Source organism: Lathamus discolor, chromosome 3 (assembly GCF_037157495.1).
Source record: "Lathamus discolor isolate bLatDis1 chromosome 3, bLatDis1.hap1, whole genome shotgun sequence".
Taxonomy (NCBI): Eukaryota; Metazoa; Chordata; class Aves; order Psittaciformes; family Psittacidae; genus Lathamus; species Lathamus discolor.
In genome coordinates this window covers 56,521,794-56,545,536 of record NC_088886.1, presented here as the reverse complement: position 1 = coordinate 56,545,536, position 23,743 = coordinate 56,521,794, and the positions used below count along the sequence as shown (strand labels likewise).

The 23,743-nt window shown below is 48.5% G+C and overlaps 1 protein-coding gene and 1 long non-coding RNA gene across 5 annotated transcripts in view; both read left to right on the top strand.

Moving 5' to 3' along the window:
* Window positions 1-2,055: 2,055 nt before the first annotated feature.
* GFI1 (growth factor independent 1 transcriptional repressor) lies at window positions 2,056-15,305 on the top strand. 3 transcript variants are annotated; one of them, XM_065675384.1, is made up of 8 exons: window positions 2,056-2,140; window positions 2,268-2,487; window positions 4,193-4,418; window positions 4,659-4,865; window positions 9,456-9,871; window positions 9,961-10,098; window positions 11,736-11,901; window positions 13,954-15,305. In XM_065675384.1, the coding sequence occupies exons 3-8, from the start codon at window positions 4,304-4,306 to the stop codon at window positions 14,130-14,132; spliced, it is 1,221 nt and encodes a 406-aa protein (XP_065531456.1). In that variant the 5' UTR covers window positions 2,056-2,140; window positions 2,268-2,487; window positions 4,193-4,303; the 3' UTR covers window positions 14,133-15,305. The 3 variants fall into 3 exon arrangements, with proteins under 3 accessions (XP_065531456.1, XP_065531457.1, XP_065531458.1); XM_065675385.1 differs by having other exon boundaries at window positions 2,268-2,904; XM_065675386.1 differs by lacking the exons at window positions 2,056-2,140; window positions 2,268-2,487 and having other exon boundaries at window positions 2,917-4,418.
* Window positions 15,306-16,335: 1,030 nt separating this feature from the next.
* LOC136012295 (uncharacterized) overlaps window positions 16,336-23,743 on the top strand; it is a 29,176-nt gene continuing 21,768 nt past the window's right edge. For both annotated transcript variants that reach the window (XR_010611664.1, XR_010611663.1), the window contains exon 1: window positions 16,336-16,412. This is a non-coding gene — a long non-coding RNA (uncharacterized LOC136012295). The remainder of the gene's footprint in view (window positions 16,413-23,743) is intronic.

Below are 23,743 nucleotides of genomic sequence, written 5' to 3'. Positions count from 1 at the left end.
CTCCCGGCGCCCATGCCGGGCGCGACAGGAGACTGTTCTGGCCGCCTTCGGGTCTAGAGCTGAAGCCGGTGCGAAGCCGGCAGCCCCGGGTCGCCCTCAGCCCGGGTCAGCTTTCCCTGTCCTCACAGGCGGAGTGAAGCAGGTCGTCGGTCCTGACGGACCCCCGGGAAGGCGCGAACTGGTTTTGCTAATCGCGAAACAAAGGCAGCTTCGTGCGCTTTCTCCTCTAGCCGTTGGAGAAAGCCGACGCCGCGGGAGCCGCAGGTGTGTTCCTGGTGTCCGTACAGTGTCAGCCCGTACATGAGAGATTATATGGTCATTTAAACACTCGCCTTCCCCTCTGATTTCCTTGGCTTTGCTGGAGGCTTTCACGCAGTTTGGGAAGCGGTAGGTGAGAAGTCAGGGGTGCGGGATGTGCGGTACCCAGGTGTCCCCGGCTCGGGAACCGCCATGCTTTGTTTAAACCAAAAGCACCCGCCCCAGTTTTGAACTTAGGTGTATGAAGACGAATACGTATTTTCATTCTGAGCAGGTCAGAATTGTTTAAGAGCGCTAATAGTCATTTTCATTGGTGCTTGCTTTACACGCAGCCCAAGCGCCGCTCGCAAGGTAGTTTGTCACCCCACGGCAGTGGCAAACGGGGAAGGCTGTTTTGCCAAAATCCAAACTAAGTCAACGAAGACGTACGCATGCAACAATACCGAGTTGTTCTAATCTGGTTACTTCTTCTGAGTCCAGCATTTTGAAGCTGACCCTAACACTTTGAAGCCGATTTTCAGAGTAATCAGCCAAAGGCAAAGGGACTGCGGTGCACAGGTGCCGTAAGTAAAACTGCTGTGCCCAGCACCAGGAACTTTCCGGCAATAATGGAGGTGTTAAGTGCGATGTCTCAGTCGTATCCTTCAACTTCCTTTTGTGTCATTGCTAAAGCATCAAGCAGGTTGAACAATTTTTCTCGCAGGGGTGTTTGCTTGCTTAGTTAGATTTTGGGAAGCCGGGTTAATGTCGTGCTCCATGCGGGCTCACAGGCACGAAGTGACTGGTTTTACTGTGAATGCTTCGGGGGTGGTGGTGGAGAGCAGCATCTGCGCCCAGAACCATCACACTCCTGGGCGTGAGGGAGGCTGGAGTTTGCTACTGCCTTGTCCGACTTCAGTTCTTAGTCGTTTCCGAACGGGAAATGGTGCTAAACCTCGATTCGCTCGCTGCAGAACCGTACTTTGGGCGGCCCTACAGGCATATAAACGAAGTTGCTGGTGGCCCAAGATATCACAACGAAGCCCGGAACCCCCTCAGAAAGATACCGAAGATTCTATGTGAGCTGGATTTCCTGGCTGCATCAGGAATCTGAGACTAGACGTAGAAAAAGCTGTTTCGGGGCTGGGCTCCGCAGAAGGGAGCCGGCTGCTGGGCTGCGCGGTGCAGAGGTCCCCGCTGCTGCGGGCTGCCGGGGCGGTGCTTTCCACCGACCTCCGCCACCGTGCTCGCTGCTGGTGCCTGCCCCACGGAGCCTCCCCTAGTCAGCAGCCTGAGCACCGGCACGCAGGCGAGGAAGGCGAAAGGGATCTTTCGCCTTCGTGTTTGAGCCGCCCTCAAGCTACAGTAGCCACCGTGCACTGGGGGGGGGGGGGGGGGGGGAGGGGGATCTCGCCTACCCCTTCCATATTTAACCATTACCTAAATCCGAAGGGAAATGAGCAAACCTCTAGGCTTGGGTTTTAAGGTATTTTCAGCGCAGTTGGGCGTATTTATCCCGAAAGAGTTTTCCACAACAAGTTATTTCTAGTCTAGGGGAGGTCTCCGTCGCCCAGGGCCCTGCCTAAGCCCCGATTCTAAATGCCACGCACGGGTCGATGGCACCTCGACCCCGTCCCCGGGCAGGGGGCAGAGATGCTGCCTGGAGCCGACTGGGCAGCGCGGAAGCCCTCTCCACCGTCCCCTGCCCTCTGCCCCTGCCCGCCTTGAGTCAATCTGTGTTTTGAATCTGTGACTTGTTCTCGTTGCGGAAGTTGAAGGGGATCCGAGAATAGTTCAGATAGATGTGTATAATTTCTAGAGCAGAACCCCGAGAGAAATGAAACGCCCCGTTCCAGAATGACACTTTGATGTCACTTCACCGAGCCCTGTGAGGTGGAATACGGTAAGACACTTTCATTTAAGGAAAAATGACAGAGAAAGAGGAGGGAGGACAGTGCTGATTTGTGAGGCTTCGGCCTTTTTTTTTTTTTTAAGCCCCTTTTTTTGGTGTTCTTTTTTTTTTCTTGCAGAAGCTCCTAACGCTCAGGAAGTGGAATTTGTGGTTTAGGGGGCCGAGCTCTGAAGGAGTTGAGAGGCACAGAAAAAAAATAAGAAAGAAAGAAAAAGAAAAAAAAAGCCAACTCAAGCACCATTGCTCCTTAAAGGGAGGCTAAATTTAAAGTCACCCAAACTGGCAGCCTGCGGCGCAAACCCCGTCTGCAGCCCAGCTTCCATTACCCCTCCACATGGGTAAGCGCTCTTGCTTTTCTCGACTCGCGTAGGCAGCAGCCGGCCCAGGGTGTCACCGACCCGACCCTCTCCTCGCCTCCCCCTCCCTGCGGCCTCCCGCTCCGCTCCGCTCCAGTCCGGCTTCCGACGCGGCGGCTCGGGGAGGCTTCCCACAGCCCTCAGGCCATCGCGGGGAGCGGTGGGGAGCGGGGCAGGTGGGCTGCGGGACTCGCCTTCCCACGGCCCCGATCCCAGTCTGGGCCGGCCTTGGGCGACGCCGCGCCGGGACCAAAACACGCGGCGGCAACAGCGGCGCCTGGAGCCCCCCACAACGGCTGCGGCTGCCGTTGCTGTCTGGAGGGCGACGCGTTATCGGGCCGCTTTGATTTCTCACCCCGCTAGCTGCCAGCCCCCGCTCAAGGATGAACCGAAGCGCAGGTGAGCCCGGGCTGCAACGCTCCCACCCGCCCTCCCCGGGCCTGGCCGGGGGCGGTGCCTCCCCGGCGGCGCGGGGGGCGCGGACTGTCCGGTGCTTCGCAGAGCAGCCGGGGTCGCCCCCCGAACGGGCTGCGCTCCGGACTGGGCAGACAGGGTCGGGGCCCTGCCCTCCTTTCCCCTTTCGGGAGGAGAGAAAGCCCAAACCACCCCCCCGAAGTCCCCGAAAAGAACCAAACGAAAGCAGTTTGAACTCGCTTTTTGCAAAGTGTCAAGTGTAATGACAGAGACGCTGAACGGGCTCTAATATACCTCTCCTGCGTTTCCCCCCAGGAGCAGGCTCGGGGCAGCTCTGGTTAACCGGATCCCTGTCCCCCTTGACCGTTACCCCCCCCCCCCGCCCCGGCTCCCATAGGCCCCCCCAGGAGGTTTCCCACCTCGTCCCTCTCCTTTCCCCGGGTTTCACTGTCCGCTGCTGCAAGGTGCGTCGGCACCGACATCTGCGGGCTTCAGGGACAGATTCCGGTTTGCTCGTTTTCGCGTTATCGTGGTTCGCGCTGGATGGGTGAATGAGTCTCTCCGACAGCAACAGCCTCTCAGGCGCCGGGTTTAGGCTGTCGGGTTTGTAACGACTCCCCCGCCCGTCCTGGCAGCAACCCTGCACCGTACAGCCCGTCCTGGAGGGCGGGGACTGACTAGCCGTTTTGGGGGTACGTTTTGGTGGCTCCTTTTTGGCTGGGCTGCCGATGTGGATGAGAGGGACAGGGGTGCACATGAGCAGCCCCTCAGAAGCTCTCCCAGCCTTCGCACGTCCCATAAACGGTGCTCGGCCACTGCTGTGGCCTGTTTGCAAGCCTGAGGCCACTGACGGGAGGGGAAAAATAACCCCAAACACATCCCGCCCTCTCCGCCACTGAAGTCCCGCAAAAGAACCAACCAAAACGCGGTTTAAACTCGCTTTTTGCAAAGTGTAAAGTGTAACGACAGAGGAGGCCCGGCGACGGAGGTGATCCTGTGAACCTCTCCCGCCTTCCGACGAAGAGCAGGCGTCCGACGAACGGTGCTCGGCCGCTGCTGTGGCCTGTCACCCGCTATCGGCCATCGGAGCGTGGCCAGGGCGGCCCCGGGGACACAGAGGGGGAGTGTGTGCTAGTGTTGGCTCAGTAACTGCTCTCCGGAAAGGGGGGGAGAGGAGAGCGGGGCCGGGGCCACCTGTCGCGCCGCCCCCGGCTAGCGGCCCCTCCCGGCCGGCGCCCCCGGCCCTCACCGACGGATCGGTGCCTCCCTGCAGGTCGCCTCCCCGCCGCCGCCCCGCGGGAGACTCGGGGGTGACGCTCGCGGCCGCCGTGCCCGGCACTTGGAGAGAGAGCACGGCCGTGCCGGCCTCGGCAGCACCCCCACCATGCCGAGGTCCTTCCTAGTGAAGAGCAAGAAAGCGCACAGCTACCACCAGCCTCGCTCCGCCGACGAGGACTACAGCCTGAGGTTGGAGACCGTGCTAGCCCAGATCTGTGCAGGTAGGAGTCCGTCGGTCGCAGCCTCGGCCCGCCCGCTCCGCATCACCCCGCTGCCAGCGGCAGCGGCCGGTGGCCGTGCAGCCCCGCGGCAATGTGGACTGCGCAAAACGCCGGAGGGGCTAATGCGGGTTGGAGAAAGTCTGGTAGCAAATCTTGGTGAGAGCGGGGCCGCCGCGGGAGGTGGTTCGCAGCCCCCGTGGACCCGCACTGAGAAACCCTCTCGTCCTTTTTGCCCTGCAGACAGCAAGATCCCCGAGGACACAGGGCTATGCCGCACCATCCTGCCCGACCCGGAGCCTTCCCAGGGACGCTTCTCCCCGGAATCCCACCTTGCTGAGGCTGCTGATGGCACTTCCGAGTCAGCGCCCAGCTGCGAGGGCAGCGTCTGTGACAGAGTGTCCGAGTTTGAGGATTTCTGGAGACCTCCCTCTCCCTCCGTCTCGCCAGGTAGGACCGGGACGAGCAGAGCTCGGCGAGGGTCGGACTGCGTGTCTGTGACAGTGTTGTGGGGCTATGTCTTATGGCTGGGGCCCGCCGTCGAAAACAAATGGAATGGGCAGAATTGTCTCTTCACGTGCGGTGGGAAAAAGCAAACCTGTCCCTTCCATTCGTTTTCGGGTTATCTCTTTCAGGTTGCTTTTCCATTCCGTCTCCCACTACTGAGGGAGCAGCAAGCCCCAGGCTGTAGGAAAGTCGTGATGCCATCAGGCGTTGATATTTTTTTTTTTGTTTCTGATTAATTGGTAAAGGCAAGCAGCTTATGTTTTCAAGGTCCCGGAGTTTCCTATTACCCGGAGTTTAGATGTTTTTTAAAACGGGAAAAAACTGTACTAGGCTATCTGTGTACCTGCATAAGCAGTGTTGACTTTGTGTTTTGTAGTACCTGCTAGACGTTTTTCCTAACTCCCTTTCAGCTTATTTCTTGCCTCTTGCCTATAAAAAGGATACGCCCAGTCCCTCCCTTCCCTCCCTCCTCCCCACTCTTTTTTTTTTTTTTAATTTTCCTTTTTCCCACCCCCCCCCCTTTCTTTTCTAAAAACGCATTCGTAAATACCAGAGGAAAATAACGACGGTCAGATTTAAACACCCCAAATCCAGGAAACTCACACTTATGGCTGCAGCGCCTGTCTCTAGCTCCCTCGTCCTGCCTTTGATGTGGTTGGAGCAGTGGGAGATGCTGTCCCCAGCCTGACGCGAATACTTATCTCGTTTAAAAATACAATGGTGTCATTTTATAACAAAAATACGTATATATATAAAAAACACCTTTTATTGCCTCGGTTAAAAAGTGACAGCTGGAAAAAAAGAATAATTTCTATCTTAGCAAAGGAAAAATTGTCTCAGCTTTACTGACAGCAGATGCCAGCAAACGAATACTTAGTCCTCTTGGGTCCTGTTTCCCTACTGATTTTCCCGCTTAGCCTTTGGAATGTCCTTGCATATCAACGGCTGATTGTAACGATGTGGGTTTGCATTTTTAAAGCCTCCCGCTCTTTTAAGAGTCCTAAAGCCCTTCGAGGGAATATTCAAATTGCTGCCCAGTATCATTACAGCCAGACACAGGACAGTTCCAGTCTGTTCAAATGACACACTGGACCAAACGCAGCAGGTACTCTCTTGTTAATATTTCTCCACAAATTGTAGCAGTGTGTGCAATTTTTGGTCAAACGAATTTTTCCTCCTCCTCCTTCCCCAAATAATTCCAGGCTCTATGTGGGAAACAGACTGTTTTCACAAGGTCTAAAGGACAGGTACAAAATGGAGCAGGTATTTTCCAGGGCTGCTCTGCCTTTTCCTCCTCCCCACCTATTTCTTCTCCAGCGATAGGTTTCATCAGCTCCCAGCCAATCACACAGCTATCCAGGGAAAGTATCTTTGCAAAATGAGGGTGACATCCCCAGATCAAGATTTTTTGGGGGTGTTGTGGGTCCTGAGACTGTCTGATCCCATTCACAGGAGGAATGGGAGGGTAAGGGAATCCAAGTACTGTAAAGGAAAAGCCCTATTAAATGAACCTCAGTGCATTGAGAGAGATGCTCTTACATTAATGATGAAGGCAGTGGCAGCAGGATTAAATAGTTGGTCTTCCTCCCACAGCTCCCCCTTAACCCTTCTGCCTTCCAGCTGCTTTGTCAGATTCAGTGCAAAGCTGGAATTTGTGCCTAGGTCGTTCCTGCAAGATACTCTGGTGAGGGACTGTATTTCTATGATCGTGTTTGTCTGGATGGGGCACAGTTTCTGTGCTCTGACAAGCAGGGCAGATGAGAAATGATGGTTCTAAATCATGATTAGGGTAGGTGCAGTGAGTAGTACTATCACCCCTGTATCCTTAGAATGAACATAGGGCAGGTTGCACTTCAGGATGCAGTGAAAGCCAAATTTCAGCTTTGTCTTTGGGTGCCATGCTGCCTATCCAGACGAGCATGCACAGACATAATGCCTGTTAACACTCTTAATACATTGTTGGCTTCATCAGTGAAAATCACTTTGTTATTTAATAATCTCTCTTTCTATGTGTGTCTCTAATCACATGATTTTGCTTATTTTGTGTGCTGTTTTGTAGTCTGTGGAGGATAAACTGTTCTTTTTTTGCTGTTTATATCAATCTGTTCTCAACCATTTCAGGCTGAGTTCGCCTTGCCTTCAAAAAAGAGCACTGATATTTTTTTCCTCCTGGAAGGGATCTATATAAAGGCTGCACAGAATTGCTAGGAAGAGGAGGAACAATCTATCTCTGCCTCCTGCTCACCCCTTGGAGGTTTAGATGCTGTGGAGCAGAGGAGGGGCAGACACAGAAGTGCCCTGCAGTGTGGCAGAGCAGGATTTGCAGGTCACCTTGACCCTGGGTACAGAGCTTGGATGGCTTGAGCTTGCCCTGCAAAGTATAGTGTGCACTTGTGCTTGAGATGTCTCCAAAGCATGTGAGGTGATGGACGGAACATTGCACGCAAACTGATCTGTGGTGCAGTGTTTACTGTGTCCCAGCTTACCAATTTCAAGGGCTCAAAAATCAGGTCAGCCTTCCCTCTCCTCTCAACGGAATGGCTTAGAAATCAAGATTGTAAGTTATACCTTAAGGATATTCAGTTCTACTGTTGAAACATTGAGAGTTTACGTTTTCATGGTTTTCTTTACAGTCTGGGCTGTAAAGTCTGGGCTAGAAGTTGACTTTAAAAGGAAACAAAAAGAACAAGCAAACAAAAGGAAAGCTGAGGGCCTCATGAAATCATGCAGTTTCAAGAGCTGGGGCTTTAAGATAATTTTGAATCCTGTGATAAAATCGTGAGAGATGGCAACACTGAAACTGGTTGCAAAGACACAAGATAGAAGATGTGACGCTGACCACAACTTTGCAGTCAGTGCAGAACAGGAAAAATCATGCTCATCACCATGTCAGCTAATTTGATTTCATCGCTCCGTTCAGATGTCCCTGTTGGTATGTGAGCATGTATTTCCAACAAAAAGGCTGCTAATTTCAATGGAAGAATTAGAGACTGTTGACGTCTGAAATTTAGTAAAAGACAGGAAACAGTCAAGTTATGCACAGCTCAATTTTTCACCTAATTTCTGGCTCCCTTATGTAACCACCCATAACCACCTGTCTATCCAAATGGATAGCCTAACACATCATGCCTTTCTTCCCTAGCTCACCTCTGGTCATCTTGGCTTGCCAAGGGCTGAGAAGGTCATGGGAACTATAAAGCCAGCAGGAATTATAAAAAACAAGAGAGGAATTACTGGTGGACAAGTTTTTGGGTAAAGAAGGTTATTCTGGAAGCCCCAGTTGCAAGGGATTCATTCATCTCTGTGAAGGCATTGGCACTTTAGCCGTTATCAGATTTATCTTTTCCTTGGTTCAGTAAAACTTTGACCCAGTGGAGACATCTGACTCTCCCAGTTCTGTTCCCTGTTGTGATGAAGACTGAATGAAAAGCACCTAGGGCATTAATCAGCATCTCTGGAAGACACAGCTGGGGTCTGGTACCTCGTGTTCCCTGCCCAGCTGTGCTTTCCTCTATGCAAGTCTCCCTGAGCATTTGTGCCTTTAGCCACTGATCTCAAAGGCTATGTTCCTGCCATTGCATCAGACTCTACCATGGTCCCCCACATGTGACTCTTCTTGTGGTGTCCACTGCCTTGGTCAGATACTGTTGCCAAAGGTGAGCCTGTTAGAGCCAACTGAAGCCATCTGAGCTTGTCCTGGTGGGAGATCGCTTTGATTATGACTACAAGGAAAATCTTTCTGTGTCTTCAATTTTTAATGCAGCTTATACCAATGATTTTACAAAGCTCTCTATTTTTGGTGGACTAGTTTCTTTACTTGGAGAAACTTAGAGCAATCTGAAACAACCATGGTTTCAGTTCAGATGAGGACTGATCTTACATTTTCTGAAAAAATAAGGCATGACATTCAAGCATCTCAGTACCAGTTCTTTATTTCGACTGTGCTGTAGTATAGTTACAGACAGTTCTGTCACAAAGTTGAGAGACTAAGTTTTAGCATAAAATTGTGCAGCAAGCAGGTTTTAGTTTTGTTGAACAGGTAAATCTCAGCACGCTTGCTCCTTTGGGCACCTCCGTAATGTCATATTTGCTATATGAATGTGTGGGATCTGCATCACAGCTTAAACCTGTGGATAGATCTTTGATGACCATCTTGGGACACAGTAGATATATTTTTTTGAGGGGCTGCAGATCAAACCAAAGGAAGTTGCAGACTGAGTTGTTTAGTGTCTCAACAGTCAGATTAGTGTATACACACCCAGAGATGGAGGTAGATAAGACTAGTGGCTGCTTTAGATAATTTGGCTGGGAACAGGTAGCACTGAAACAGGTAGCAAGTGACTAGGTAGCACTGGATGCACAGACCCTGCTGTGTAATATAAAATGTCCTCCCATTAGAGATGAAAGGGCAGCCTCAATGTGCAGTACAGGGGTCTGATGCTGGGCACAACTCTGAGTGCTGAGATGGTTCTGTCCCATGATAGTGGCTGTATGGTGAAGTGCACTAATTCCCTTGCCTTTGTGTTTCCACAGCCTCTGAGCGATCTGTGTGTCCATCCCTAGATGAAGCACCCCCCTTCTCTGTGCCCTTCAAGCCGTACATGTGGAACAGTCTAGGTGGCTCTGAACTGAGGCATCTTGTGCAAAGCTACAGGCCCTGCCCGACGCTGGAGCGAACCTCAGCCCTTGGGCTCTTCTGTGAGCGAAGCTCTGAGTCTGCCCTCTACAGTGCTGAGTGTAGCTCTTCTCTTGGACTTTATGGTGACTTCAGCTCCCCAGGCCCGGGGCTGTATGAGCGTCCAGCAGCAGCAGCACCCCGACTCTATGCTGAGACGCAGCCTGGGCTGCAGCAAGAGAAGTGCCCAGCTGGCATCAAAGTGGAGTCGGACCTCTTGTGCCGCCCATTGCTCATCAGCACTGGCTCTTACAAGTGTGTCAAGTGCAGCAAGGTAGGGATCCCTTTCTCCCACTCTGGTTATGACTCTTACCCAGCCCCTTCTCCCTGACGAGCCTGACCCTGTGTGCTCTCTTCACCCAGGTCTTCTCCACACCACATGGCCTTGAGGTACATGTGCGCCGCTCACACAGTGGCACGAGGCCCTTTGCCTGTGACATGTGTGGCAAGACCTTTGGCCATGCAGTCAGTCTGGAGCAGCACAAGGCCGTGCATTCGCAGGTGAGAGTGGGGCAGACTGCCAGGATGAAGGTCGAGGGCCAGGGCCAGCTGCTTGCTTTGGCTGGCTTTAGGGAGGCCAGGAAAGCAATCATAGAAACATAGAATGGTTAGGTTGGAAAGGACCTTAAGATCATGTCAGAACAGTAGGTGGCCATCTAAACTGAGGAGAGGAAGAGAACACAGTAGAGCTGCAGTGAGCAGTTGTGGGTGAAGAAGATGGTGTTAGGCAGAGGAAAGGGTGGGCAGCTGGTGAGCAAAGGAGCAAATTTACTAATTAAAGAGCACAGGCTTTGTTTCCATTCCCCAGACCTCGCCTGTGTCTATATTAAGCAATGGGCACTTTTGGCACTCCGGAAGTAACAGATAATAAATAATACATTTTCACTCTCGAAATTGTAATGCAGATGTGGACTTTTTTTTTTTATCAGCAAAAGCAACTAATTGTGCTTTCTTTCAGCACAACTGTCCTCATTCTTTCTCCTCCCCCCCACAAAGAAGTGAGTCTTCCCTTGTTTCTAGTCATTGTGTCTGTGCAGGGAACATCTCAGTGGCCAGTCAGGTACAGAGCACAGACTTCACCCGTCTCGACAAGCTCTGAGTCACACACCAAAAGAATATGGTAGTTAATTTTGGTAGGAGGACATGTAACATTTTCCACCTGCTGATATTGTGCCATATTTCCCCTTCCCCACCCACTTGACCTGGCAAATCTTCCTTCTTCAGATCAGCTTTTGGAGTATAGAGTTATAGTAGTGGTTTTTTGCTGTTTTATTTGCAATTTGTTGAGTGTGCAACAGCAGAGTGCACAATAAAGGGAAACATCTCATCACTCATTAAATAGTGGTGGAAAGAGCAGCACTGCAAATTTTTTCCATGAAGGGGACAACATTTCAGGAAGAGCGCATTAAAAGCCAAATAAACTAAGATAACTATTCTATGATTCTTTGATTCTATGATTGTATGAAAGCATAGCCGGAAGAGGCAGGTGTGATGGTAGTTAAGGGATGGAAAGAAGATATGATTTATGGTAGAAGAAAGAGATGGAGAAGAGTGTGTGATGGAGGGGAGAGAGACAGCAAAGTCTTAGTGAATTTGTTCTGATATATTAAAATAGTAATCCAAAAAGCTGTTTTCCCTAGGTGCCCCTGGGAATGTTCCCCATTTTAACGGAACTACAAATAAGCACTTAGTTGTTACGCTGCCAGCAGAAGTCAGCCTGACACAGAGGTTTCCCAAGAGAGACAAGCAGACCTCAGGACCCACTGAGGCAAGGTAGCCTCGGAACAGTCCTGCAGCTGTTGGGCTTCCCAGTGCAGTGATCATCTCTTGGGCCTCTGTTGAAATTTGCAGGTGGACTTTGCCCGGTTGCTCAGGGCTGCTCCCAATATGGCCATTCTGGCCAGCAGGAAGAGCTGTCCAGTTAAATTTTTGTGAGGAGTGGTGCACAGCACTGAGAGGGGGTGCATTATCTTTTTATCATGTGGTGCTATCATGTTAGCATCTAGTTAGCATTGGTGTTAGCATTTCCGCAGGCCAGTCCAGTTCTCTGGAGAAGTGGAAGTGCTTGCTAAGGCAGAAGGGGAACCCTGATGTCTTGGTGTGGTGTAATGTGTGTGTTTGGGCTCCTCTCTCTGCAGGAACGCAGCTTTGATTGTAAGATTTGTGGCAAGAGTTTTAAGAGATCTTCTACTCTGTCCACCCACCTGCTCATCCACTCGGACACACGGCCCTATCCATGCCAGTACTGTGGGAAGCGGTTCCACCAGAAATCTGATATGAAGAAGCACACCTTCATTCACACAGGTCAGCCCTGCAGCTGCTGGTGTTCAGCCCTGACTGTGAGAGCAGGTCTCTGAAGAGGTCTCTCTGCAACAGTCCATTCCCCCTCAGCTGAGACAGTACATGCACTTTGCCATGCTTCTCAGCACCCTGCTGCTGTTCTGAGCTCTACTTGTGCAAAGGAGGGTGATTTAAATGAAAGGCAGCTGCAAAACAACCCAAATCCTCAGAATCCAATCACTCTTCCTTTTATAGGATCCACCAATGTTTATTCAAAGGGCTTTTGTGTAAGATGATTTGGGGAGTGTTATATTCATGTAGCCTTGATTTACAGCCGAGGTTCTGGAAAATGACAGGTGAATTTGATTGCAGCGTTTCTTTTTGCAGGATTTACCAGTTTACAATAGGAACAACATGAGCCTCCTCCTCTAGAACAAACACTAAACTGGAGGGCTTAGGGTCCAGCTCAGACTAAATATTTGTTCAGAGGTGTCTGCACTTCCACATGCTGCAGTTTCGTACAGAATGGAAGAAGAGGTGCAGAGTACTCAAGTTTCACTGCGTGTAATAAACATGGAAACTAATAAAGTGCAGGTGAATCATCAAAGGAAATTGTTTTAAAAATATCATTCAGTGAGAAGGCAAGTTTATCAGAAATCTTAAAAAGAAAGTCTTGCCTTTCAAACCTGCATCACTCACTTAAAGTAGAGGGAAAGGAATGATGTGCAAGATACAGAAGCAGTTGTAGACGCAAAAATAACATCTGTGCTGGCTAAACTCAAGGTTCAGATGACCAAAATCCTGTTTCCTGGTAGTGACTTCTAGCAGATATCAAGGGTGAAGCTTAAACATGGCAAATACTTAGAAAGATAGTGCAACATTATATGTAGCACTGCTTGGTTGTTACTTTTCCAGATGACAAGCAGTGGACAATAAATGTTACTTACAGACGTTTTCCACCAGAAGTTTGCTGGATGAAAATGAACTATTTAGGAAGTAACACAAAAAGTTCCACAGTAACTTTTTCAAATGAGTCTTGATGAAGTAAATTTCAGCCAAACTCTGAATCAGTCAAAACCGTTACTTAGTTGTGAGATCAGAAATTGTGCCTGGACTTTTACATTGCTAATACAAAAGTACATCCTTAACTGAATCAGGTATCCCTTTCATACGCAGCATACATTTGTGAACTGAGCCTCCAGCACATTTTGTATTATTTTATGTTTCTAAGAATCTTATTTTCAAACATGAAAAGGGTTTGTTGTGCCAGCTGAAGTCAGTGGGCTCTGCAGGTGCAAAGCTGCTCTGAAAATCAGGCTTGGTTTTGTGGTTGGATTCCTTTTTATCCGTTATTTGATAACAAACACTATGAAAATGCACTGAGATCCTGCTTCCATGGAGGCCAGTGGAGTTTTGTCACTCATCCCTCTGTAGGAGAATTTCAGGGCTGAATTTGCTCCCTTTTATGTTATTTGCCTGCAGGAGAATTTCAGGGATGGCTCGGGGTGACTGCTAGCACTTCAGTATGGGGAGCAGGGACGAGAGCAGATCTCTGGATGAATCCTTGCCTTCAGGGTTCACTTAAGGGCACTCAGACCTCCCTTAGGGACAGACCGCAACTCACTGGGTTTGGCTTAGCAACCTCCACCTATCTATCCTACTTGCCACCACGCTGATGCTATAATAACTGATGCCAGTCCAAATGACCTGAGGGTCTTTCCAGGAGTTCCTTATGTTCCTAGGGCACAAAGGCAGTTTAAATCACACAGAGCCCATGCAGTCAAGTGCATTCACAAGTTATTGTATCCTGGGAGCACTCTGTGCTTCAGGCTGCTCTCAGAGCTGTATGGCGGTGCAGCCAACTTCAGGCCTGATCCGCTGCAGTACAGGCTCAGGTAATGCTTTGGGGCTCCCAATTGCATGGTTTTTATTAGAATGACTTCCTCAGTAGTCACACTGGAGTCTCTTTGATGAGTTCTAAGGTCCAGTGTGCATTTCCTGTTTGCTCTGGTCCTGTGTAAGCAACAAGTTGCCACTTAACACCCTCTTTCTCTCTTTCTTGCCTTCTGCTTGCAGGTGAGAAGCCTCACAAGTGCCAGGTGTGTGGGAAAGCCTTTAGTCAGAGCTCCAACCTCATCACCCACAGTCGGAAGCACACAGGCTTCAAGCCCTTTGGCTGTGATCTGTGTGGCAAAGGCTTCCAACGAAAGGTGGATTTACGAAGACACCGGGAGACACAGCATGGCCTGAAATGAGTCCCAGCTGCAATATGTAAAGCATCTACAACACTAGGAGAATAGACTCCCTTGGTTTCCCCAATGGACCCACGCCTTGTCCTAAGCATAGAGCCTGGTATTACCTTTCTGACCAGGAGCTCAGAGGGGAAAGAAGAGGACAGAGCCATGCATTGACAGCTTAACCTGAATGACTATGAAAGGAGAAATTAAAAGGCTGAGGTTTCTCTCTTTCTCTTCTCTCTGTTTCTGAAATAACACTGGAAAATAAGCCTTTTAAAAGCCTGATACTCCAAAGATGGATAAGCTACCAAATATCTGTAAGCTGGAAAATATTTCTCCCATGGCCAAGGTGAACCCATTGAAGTTCAGTAGCTTGAATCATCTTGCAGTTAGACATGGGCATAACAGTGTTTACACAGTAACAACGGAGAGCCTTCTGCAGTGATAGAGGGAGCACTTGCCTTGGTTGAGTTTCAGTGGCTTCACTCTTGGTTTCCCATCAGGAAAACCTAGAGGATCAGGACTGAACTGTGCAGTTTGACATCTTCTTGCTGTTTTTTAAGCAAAGGTACCAGCTTGGGCCTGGTCCTGCTCTCACCTGTTCTGGTGCAAACAAGGAGCTGCATTAACAGTTATAGAGACACCCTTTTTATTGTCCCAGAGCTATCTTTGTCTGTGCAAGGCCTGGTTTTGTGCGTGTGTGTTTGAGGCATAGGGGTTACTTGCTACATCCTCTGGGGAGAAGGAAGCTTGTGAAAGACAAGTAGAAAAGCCAAAGCACGGAGTTAACGCCTTATAACTAGAAACCCATTCAACAAGTGATCCTGACTGAGGAGGGCAGGAGCATCAGAGAGGCACAGACTTTCTATCCAGAACCATTCCTGGCCTCCGCACTCTGGGCTTGTTCTAATAACTGGAAAATAGCTACTCAGCATCATTTGTATATTTGGTTTAGTTTTTTATTTTTTAAAGGGAAACTTGTTTGAGGTGGGCAGGAACCATTATAAAAGTATAATTGACTGAATTTGCCTTAAATGACCCTGCATGTACCTCAGATAAAAAAAAAAAAAGCTGTTTTTACTTCGTTGACAGGTTTGTAAATGTCCTTATTTAGATTTTATGGTGTGTCTTATGTTTATTGGTACATATTTATTGGAACAACGTTTTAAGTTAATAAAGTATTGAGGATGTTCTAGAGTGATTTTCATTTGATACGTTAACTAGCATGTTTGTGAATGTCTCAGCCATTACAATGACACTCCACAGTGATGGTCAGGGATACAGCAGGGAATGCAGGTGCAGCATTTGCATAAGGGCTCTGTGATTAAAGACCACCACTGCCATATTTATTTGTCCAACTCGCCCTGATTTCAGCTGAACACGGTTCTGAAGACTGAGGTAAACTATATATTCATATAAAGGTTTGAAAGGGAAACAGCAGTTTTAAATGCCTGCTTTGCAAATGCAAACTGCCAGAAGTCCCTGCTTAGCCCAGGAGAAACTTGAATGTCCTCCCGCAAGATTAAATGCCTGCGCCAGGGAGCCTGCAGGGACACCTGAACAACAGGTGTGCCATTAAGCCTGTTAAGGGACTTAAGCCTGTTGGGACTTACAGAATTGACTTTTTCCTGCCTGCCTTGTCAGCGGGGCTTGCCCCACCTGGCAGTTGCAGCTCATACAAAACAAGAGCAGAAGGATGATACAGGGATCCCTTGTCCTTTTCCCAGCAGAGCACAGCGTGGCAGCGTGGGTTTTTACAAGTGCACAAGGCCTTGTGCTCACATGTATATATATACTCCTGTTTCCAGCTTTGTCTGTTTATTGTATATAAAACCAGCAAGCAGAGTCCCCCTCTGTGCTCATCCCTCATCCCACCGGAGGGCCACAGCACTGCCTAGACCCCGCAATGCTCCTGCTTTCTGCCACCTCAGATCTTCATCCACAGCCCCTTCCCCACAGGGCTCCCTTTGCAGGCTGCAGCCGAGGTCAGTCGCTTCAGGACTAACCCAGCATATATTGCTGGAACAGCTCTTCCACACAATGGCTGCCAACACCAAGGCCTCACAGGCAGGGCTTTTACTAAGCAGAAACGTGGCACACAGTCACAGCTAGCAGGGTGAGAGGCTGCTGCAGAGCACCACTGGAGGTGCCAGGTGCCATGTTAGGCCCATTATGCTGGGTTATTTAATGCAGAAGAGCAGTGGAGGAGGCTAAGTGATAATGGGGAAGGCCTGGTGGTGGTGCTGACCCTGCCTACACCAGTGGAGGCTCCAAGGAACAGATCAGCAGGAGGAACAGGTAGGCCTGGAACTAACTCTGAGGCAATATTTGGTGTTCATCCTACTGGGATGCTGTAGTTGTGGATGGAGTGAGTGCTGGGGGTACTGGGTGTGAGGTGGTTGGGGTGCAGCAGTCTGGGCCCTCAAGAGGACCCTTTCCTCTCAGATATGGCCCAAGTGGGCTTAGTGATTGGCATTTACCTTTAAAACTACAAAAGCAATGTGTGCCTGACCCCAGAGTGCCTGATTTTCAAACAGGACAACTGGAGTTGGGGCTGGGTGGCTGGAGGAGGCAACTATGGCAGCACAGGAGGGCTCTGACAGCCGCTGTTGATAAGACAACTCTTCAAGGGAAGGAACTCTGCGAGTATTTTATTGATTTAAGGATGTCTTCCGCTAGACTGTCTTGCATTCACAGAATCACAGAATCCCAAGGGTTGGAAGGGACCTCAAAAGATCATCTAGTCCAACCCCCCTGCAAGAGCAGGGTAACCTACAGTACATCACACAGGAACTTGTCCAGGCGGGCCTTGAATATCTCCAGTGTAGGAGGCTCCACAACCCCCCTGGGCAACCTGTTCCAGTGCTCTGTCACTCTTACAGTAAAGAAGTTCTTCCTGATGTTAACGTGGAACTTCCTATGCTCCAGTTTACACCCATTGCCCCTTGTCCTATCACTGGATATCACTGAAAAAAGCCTAGCTCCATCATCCTGACACCCACCCTTTACATATTTGTAAACATTGATGAGCAGGGTGCTGGTGGTGAGGGCTGTTCAGGCCCAAACCCCTTTGAAATGGCTGCATGGTAGGGCATTCCATGCCTCACCAGCCCCGCTTGCATCCAGTGCCAGCTTAGTTGCTGATTTGGGTTAAATGTGGCTGTCTGTTGGGGGAGATGTCTTGGTTTAAGGTGGGGGATTTGAAATGAAGGAGGAAAAGGAGATCTATCTGGGGAGAATCAGAACAGGCTACTGAGAGGCTGTGGTGCAAGCCTGAAGATTGGAAATATCTCAGTGTTATTACTGTATGCCATTAAAAATACATTATGCATATTACATGACTCATTATTCATGAAGCAGGTTCCATACCTTTTGTCTGCCAAAGTAACAGTAGAAAGGGTAAGGAGAGACGCTGGAGCACACCTTTGTTTCTTTCTGTAAATTTTTAATGACACCTCAAGCTAACCAGTTGGTGAAGCTCAGTTCCTGCATAAAAGTGGAAAGGCAGAGCTATCCACAGGATGAGTAAGCCTTTCAGGAGCTAATTTGAGCTTGTGTTCATCCACACCAACGATGATTAAATTACCTATCAAGTGTGCAGAGCTATCGGGATTCAGGGCATTGAAAAACAAGGTGAATTTATCTGATTGATTTAAAAGACATTGGTGGAACAAGTGGGTTGTAAAAAGCCTGTTCCTTATAGAAGTACTTCTCCTGGTAAGCTAACAAACTTGTTACTTTGCCTCCAAAAAGTTGTTTGCCTGACCAGGAAGCAAATTTATTAGTTGGAATCAAAATGCTTTATCCAAATCAGTTATCAGGCTGAATTAATTCATGAAGCAGAAATAAAGCAATTTATTAGGTTCCATCCTTATGCCAAACAGGGGTGTTTAACATTAAAATATGCAAACATCATCTGTGCTTTCTATCAGTCAGTTTCCAAAAGCTGATAGTAACACTCAGATTGGATATTGCAACATGAGGGAGAGAGCAGCTCCTCTGGATCTTGCTCCTTCTTCTTGCTCCTTCTTTGTTGCAGTTGATGGGGGGATGGAGGAAGAGCTTTCTAGAATAAGCCCTGATGAAAGATTGTGAGGCTCGTGCAACTGTACTTGCAAGCTGTTAACAAAGGAATGCTCCTTAAGTCTCTGCATTTCTCTTCCTTAAGAGAGAAAAAACAAACAGGTCAGTTGTGTCAAATTCATCTCATTGATCTCGCTCTAAACTGAATAGTGAAATGTGGTTCCGCATACGGCCCTTTGAGGGACTTCTGATTTAGAAAAGCACTGAAATATGCATGTAAGTCAATGAAGTGCTTCTCTAGCAGGCACCTTATGAGACGCCTGTTCAGAGTTCAAGTTCTGGAGATTTTCCCTGCTGAATCCTAGACCTCACTCCATTGCCAAGCCACATCCTGTGTGTGTCTGTTTTCACAGAGGAGGTGGCTTGGCTTCTGAGAATGCCAAATTAACTGGTGTTTTCCAGTTATGAATAGGATAGTGGTAGATTCCATGGTTTTTTTTTCCTCTGAGTAATAAAACAGTCTAACTAGATTTAAGGCAGGTAAATGCCTGTAATGCATTATAAGGTGTGTAAAGTGATGGAAGCAGGTTTGGATAGATTTTTGTTCATCTCAGGCTGCAGGTACATTTCATTTGGACACCATAGGTATCTAGCTCTATCTGTGACTTCCCTACTGGGGAAGAAAAAACCCCAACGCTTGAGTCTCAGAAAAAGTCCTTGAGTCTTTATCACACCAGTTTACAATATACACAACATATGGACTATATGAGGGAGCACATAAATCTGGAAGAAAACCTTTCATACATTATAAAAATGCAGGCCACACCTTGTTAGAATAATGCTGCCTAATAGATTAACCTGGAGCGTGCGATAAATCTTTCAAATAAGATGGAAGCAAACCATTTCTGTGTGCTTGTTCCAACATGCTGCTTCTCATCTGGCTTTTTTGGTTTTGTTTAGCAGACATGGCATGACACAAGAATACGGAATAAGGCAAACCTAGAAAGAAAAATAACATGACAGCTAATGAAATTATTTCCAGCCAATTATTACCAACTTTGACAAGTGTGTGATCTCCCAGCTCTGGATAATATCATGCATGGGGCATATCCACCCCCAGCTTGCCCAAGCCCACCTTGCTAAGGCAGTGGCAGCATGTGCTGTGGCGATACTGGACTCTTCCACTCAAGCAGCCCAGAAGGTACCTTGGCTGCTGGCTCCTCCTGCCAGCTCCCTCCTTGGTGTGCAGGACAGAGGCATGGGTCAGCCAAGGGCACTGGCAGAAGCGCAGCACAGCATGCAGTTAAAATGGCCAATATGTTCCATTGATTTAGTTGCTGTAATGTAGCCAGCTGGTGTTAAAGTGAAGCAGTATGATATACTACTTACGTTTCACACTTTATTTTTTTCTTCCTATGAATAATACATTCCCAAACTCACAGCTCAATGGGTGAATTCAAAGGGGATAAAGAGGTATGACTGCAAGAGACAGGAAGCTGAACTCCCAGTGTTGAGAAGAGTAAGTACACTCTTCTGATAAGAAAACAGGCAAACCAGACATTTTCAGTGTTTCATTCAGGAAAGTTTTTAAGTGTTACAGTGAAGAGCCACAACAAATTAACTGTATTTCAGTAAGTGATCAGCCAGAAGAGATTAGGTATTTACTTGGTCTAAATTGCTTGCAGTGGCTACTTCTAGTGATTTATTTACCCTGATTTAAGTCAAGAGATCTTCTGTTATCCATTGCACCTACTAAATTCCCAGTTTCACAAACTGTCAGCTCTGCATTTACTGTTGCTTTTTGCCTCTTTGAAACACAGTGGCATTGATGGGTGGGCAGAAGGGTTAGACTGGCTCCCAAAAAGAGAATAGGTGAAAAATGGTCTTGAGCCTCTTTTATACAGCTTGTTGCAACTCTTTGAAATGCTGCAGAAGTGATGTTTGTGGGTGTAGACATCCCTTATAGTGCAAACCTGGCTGTTGGGTAGCTGGGGGCCGCTGGACCAGCATGCTCTTGATTGCATTGATTAATAGTGTGTGTGAGTCAGGGCACCAGTGTCTCCAGCTCTGAGAACAAAGAGATGGGTCTTCCTGTGCACTTGTGCTGGGCTTCATGCTGCAGGGGCCTGACTTCTGTTGAGCTCTGCTGCGTACTCTGTGTATTTGCCGTCAGTCGGTTTTGGAATTATTTGTGTTTTCAGTAGGTTAGCATTAATGGCAGTCAAGAAGAGCCTCCTTCCTGTGTGATATTTCCACTACTGCTGAGGTGTTTTGTGTGTGAGCTCCACTGCTCTGGGACCTGGGTAGCCTTGCTCTCTTCTTGCCTGCTTATCAAGCTGGGGCTGGCTCTGGCAGGGCTTGCTGCTATCGTTTCCTATAAGGGTTTGGCAATCTCTGAACTGATGTCTGAGGCCAGTTGAGGTGGTGAGGCTGTTTGCTATCTCTCCTTTCATCCTGGGTACGGGGATCAATGTTCCAGTGAGTTTGGGGATCCAATGTTTCCCCAGCCCAAGTTGCATCACAGACATTAGCAGGAATAAGAAGGAACGGTTGCATTTGTGAGAGGAAAGGATTTTATGCAAGTGGAGTGAGCTCTGTCTGCTCTTACTTATCCCTGAATTCTGAATACCTCTGTCTGAAGCCTTTCACGTAGCTCATAGTAGTTCTCCACCCAGATGTGGGACCATGGAGGAGCACGTGCCTGCTTAAGTGTGAAGTGTCTCAGGCTGCTAGGCACCAAATAATTTCAGAGCGGGAGGTGTTTGACTGTTACTTCTCTCTTTTGAGACTGCTGTGGTTTGGTGTTAACTGTGGTTCTTTCCACTTGCCACTTGGATGCCTGTTTTGTTCCTCTGCATGTTCAGTTGCTGAAATCTCATGTTTGAGCAATTTTGTCTGTGAGCCTCTGCATGAGGGAGGAGGCTGCTGCAGCCTTGACACTGATGCTCTGGCAAGGTTAAGGACCTCATTCTCTTTGCTGGTGTTTCTCAGTAGTAGCTGTAGAGCCAAGGAGCTCTTTGTAAAACACGGGCATAAGGGGACAAAGTTCTCAAGCCGGAAAGTGTGTTGTATCCTAAGGATCCCATACAATAAAACACAAAAAGACAACTGGCTGGGGGTTGGTTTCTGCTGCTGTTCATCCAAACTGGGGGAAATGCTGCAGTTGAGCAGCATGGCCGGAAGTGTAGCACGGACTGCAATGAGAGTGCTGGCAGTGAGACTCTCCTAGGTAAAGCATAGAATGTTATTGCCTTCTATGCAACCCCTCTGCTAGTTAGCTGTGTGGTGGAAATTCATCTGCTAACACTATGCACTGAGGGCATAACTATAGGTGGGTGAATCAAGTGGTGGTACCACCACCTCTTGATCAGAGTGGACTACAGTGCTGGAGGTCTGGTGGGCTTTGTTTTGCTGGGGAGAGAAAAGATAACAAAATTCCAACAACAAACCCTGACGTGACCCCTCCCTCCCCCCCCCCACACCTTGTTTCCTTGTGCTTATTTTCCCAAATATTGTAGAGGCCAACAAGTGCTGGGCCTTGCTTCCTACCCAGAAAGCTGTTTATGTTTCTGGTGGCTGAGCTGTGGGTGTTGCTGTGCCTGTTCTCTGCTACTGCTGTGGGATGATTCAATGCTGTGTGTTTTTCCTGTCCCCCTGCCACTGCTGTGAGGGATCTGGGGCATATCTACGGGAGAGCTGGTGGCAGATGCCCTTGTTAAGAGCTGGCTTCTTCATGTAAGCTTCCAGCCAGGCTGCTGCATGGCAAGGACAGGCCTGTGACTGTGCAGCCCTCCTCCCAGCCTGCCATGCATCTGGCCTTCATTTTGGATGCTCTGTTTCTTGTTATTTCATTCCCTTTACTCCAAAGGGGTGCTCCTGTGTTTGAGACTGAAGGGTGGTTGACTGAAATTGGGTATATAGAGTAGGGGATCTAAAGCACTCCTTTAGCACAGCCCACGGTAGCCAGGGCACGTGGCATAATTTCTAATCACACTGACGCTGCAGGTACTTCAACTGTGCTTCTGGGAGGTTTCATGTTCACAGCATATCAAAGTATTTTGTCAATAACTTAAGTGTGAAATGGGCCTAATTTCTCATGTGGCAGTGAAAGAGCTTTTCAAAGATCCTTTTTGTCGTTAGCTTCTGACAAAGCCATCTTTATGTGACTGAATCTGATTTAACAGCTTTGTATGATGTTCTGAGGACTAAAATTCACTTGCTTAGGACACCAACTAACTAAAATGTTCCTTTGTGCAAAGGCTGGTCAGGGCAGAGGAGCTGGGGCAGTGGAAAGATGCCATCAGTATGAGAAAGCTGTGAGCTAGGGGAGATGGTATTTAACTCTACCCACCTGGAGCATCCAGAGACCTTATGCATTTGCAGTCTGATAAACTTGAAAGGGAGATTTCAAACAGGGTAATTGCACATCTTGCTAACGGTGGTGCTTGGTTGCATGTTGTAACAGTGATTGACAAAGAGGCAGGGGAAACTGCACAACGCTTGAGACAAAATGTGTGTGTGTTTTCTAGCATGTCCAGGCTCTGGGCAGTTGTAGCCAGATAGGTCAGGCTAAGGATCTGTTGGGTGGTGCTGGAGCAATTGGATTCTTCTGTGGGAATGCCTCAAACACCTTGAAGTGGTAATATGACTTGGGATACATGCTGCAACCCTGAGGAAGGAAAACCTAGGCTGAACTCACTGGGACACATGGAGCTTAAGAGTGTGTTGGACTGTCAGTAATAACTGGGGAGGGTGGTATGAACAGCATTGCTAGTGGGGCGGGGGGAATGATGGCTCAGAAACCTCCAGGTATGAGGCATATTAACTCTAACATATCTGAAGAGTTACTTTGACAGGGCGATACCTCAAAGTGGCCTTTCTGGATATGCAGCTGCATTAGGAGACTCTGCTGCTGTGATGTTGTGGCCTGAGCTGAACTATCTTATGAGTACAGAAAAGTGTCTTCCTAGGGGCTTCTCTGAAATAATCTTAGTTCCTGAACCTGTGGTATATTACTGTTGTAGTGTCTTGCCCTTCAGTAGTGCTGGTTTAACTGACATCATGTTGAAAGCAACCTCTAACTCCACTTTTGGGGGGTGTGAGGTTCCTGCAGCTCCCAGCTGCTATGAGATTGATTTCAATGCAAGCTTAGTGTCTGAGTCAAGCTTTAAGGGTTAGTTTCCTGCAGCGATTCACAGCAAGCCTGTAGGTAAGCATGTCTGGAGGAGTTTGTTGGCAACTGTGGTGGTCCTTCATACCAAGAAATCTCCAGCACCCTTGAATTTCTAGCAAGGTTTGGAGACAATGCATTAAAGGTTGGTGTACATGTGGATCAGTGTGTGGCTTGCTCATTTTTGATGCTCTGGGCTATATCTGTTGACTCTTCAGGGTAGAAGAGCCCCAGGTGTCAGGTGTTGTTGTCTATCTGATGAAGAGATTCACTTATGGAAAAAGACTCAGCAAATGTTACTCTTGTACATCTCGAGTCCTGCCTGGGATGTGTTGCAGATTCAAAGAGGATTATTTTAAGAGAAGTTGTCAAAGCACATTGTTATGAATTTACAGTCCAACAGTCCCAAAGAATAGTTCTGTTCTGTACAAGTCTC

Excerpts from the sequence above, each read along its gene's own strand:
- GFI1 (XM_065675384.1), top strand. The coding sequence starts at position 4,304 with ATGCCGAGGTCCTTCCTAGTGAAGAGCAAGAAAGCGCACAGCTACCAC. Across the intron at positions 4,419-4,658 it reads GCTAGCCCAGATCTGTGCAG|ACAGCAAGATCCCCGAGGAC; the intron begins GTAGGAGTCCGT and ends TTTGCCCTGCAG. Across the intron at positions 4,866-9,455 it reads CTCTCCCTCCGTCTCGCCAG|CCTCTGAGCGATCTGTGTGT; the intron begins GTAGGACCGGGA and ends GTGTTTCCACAG.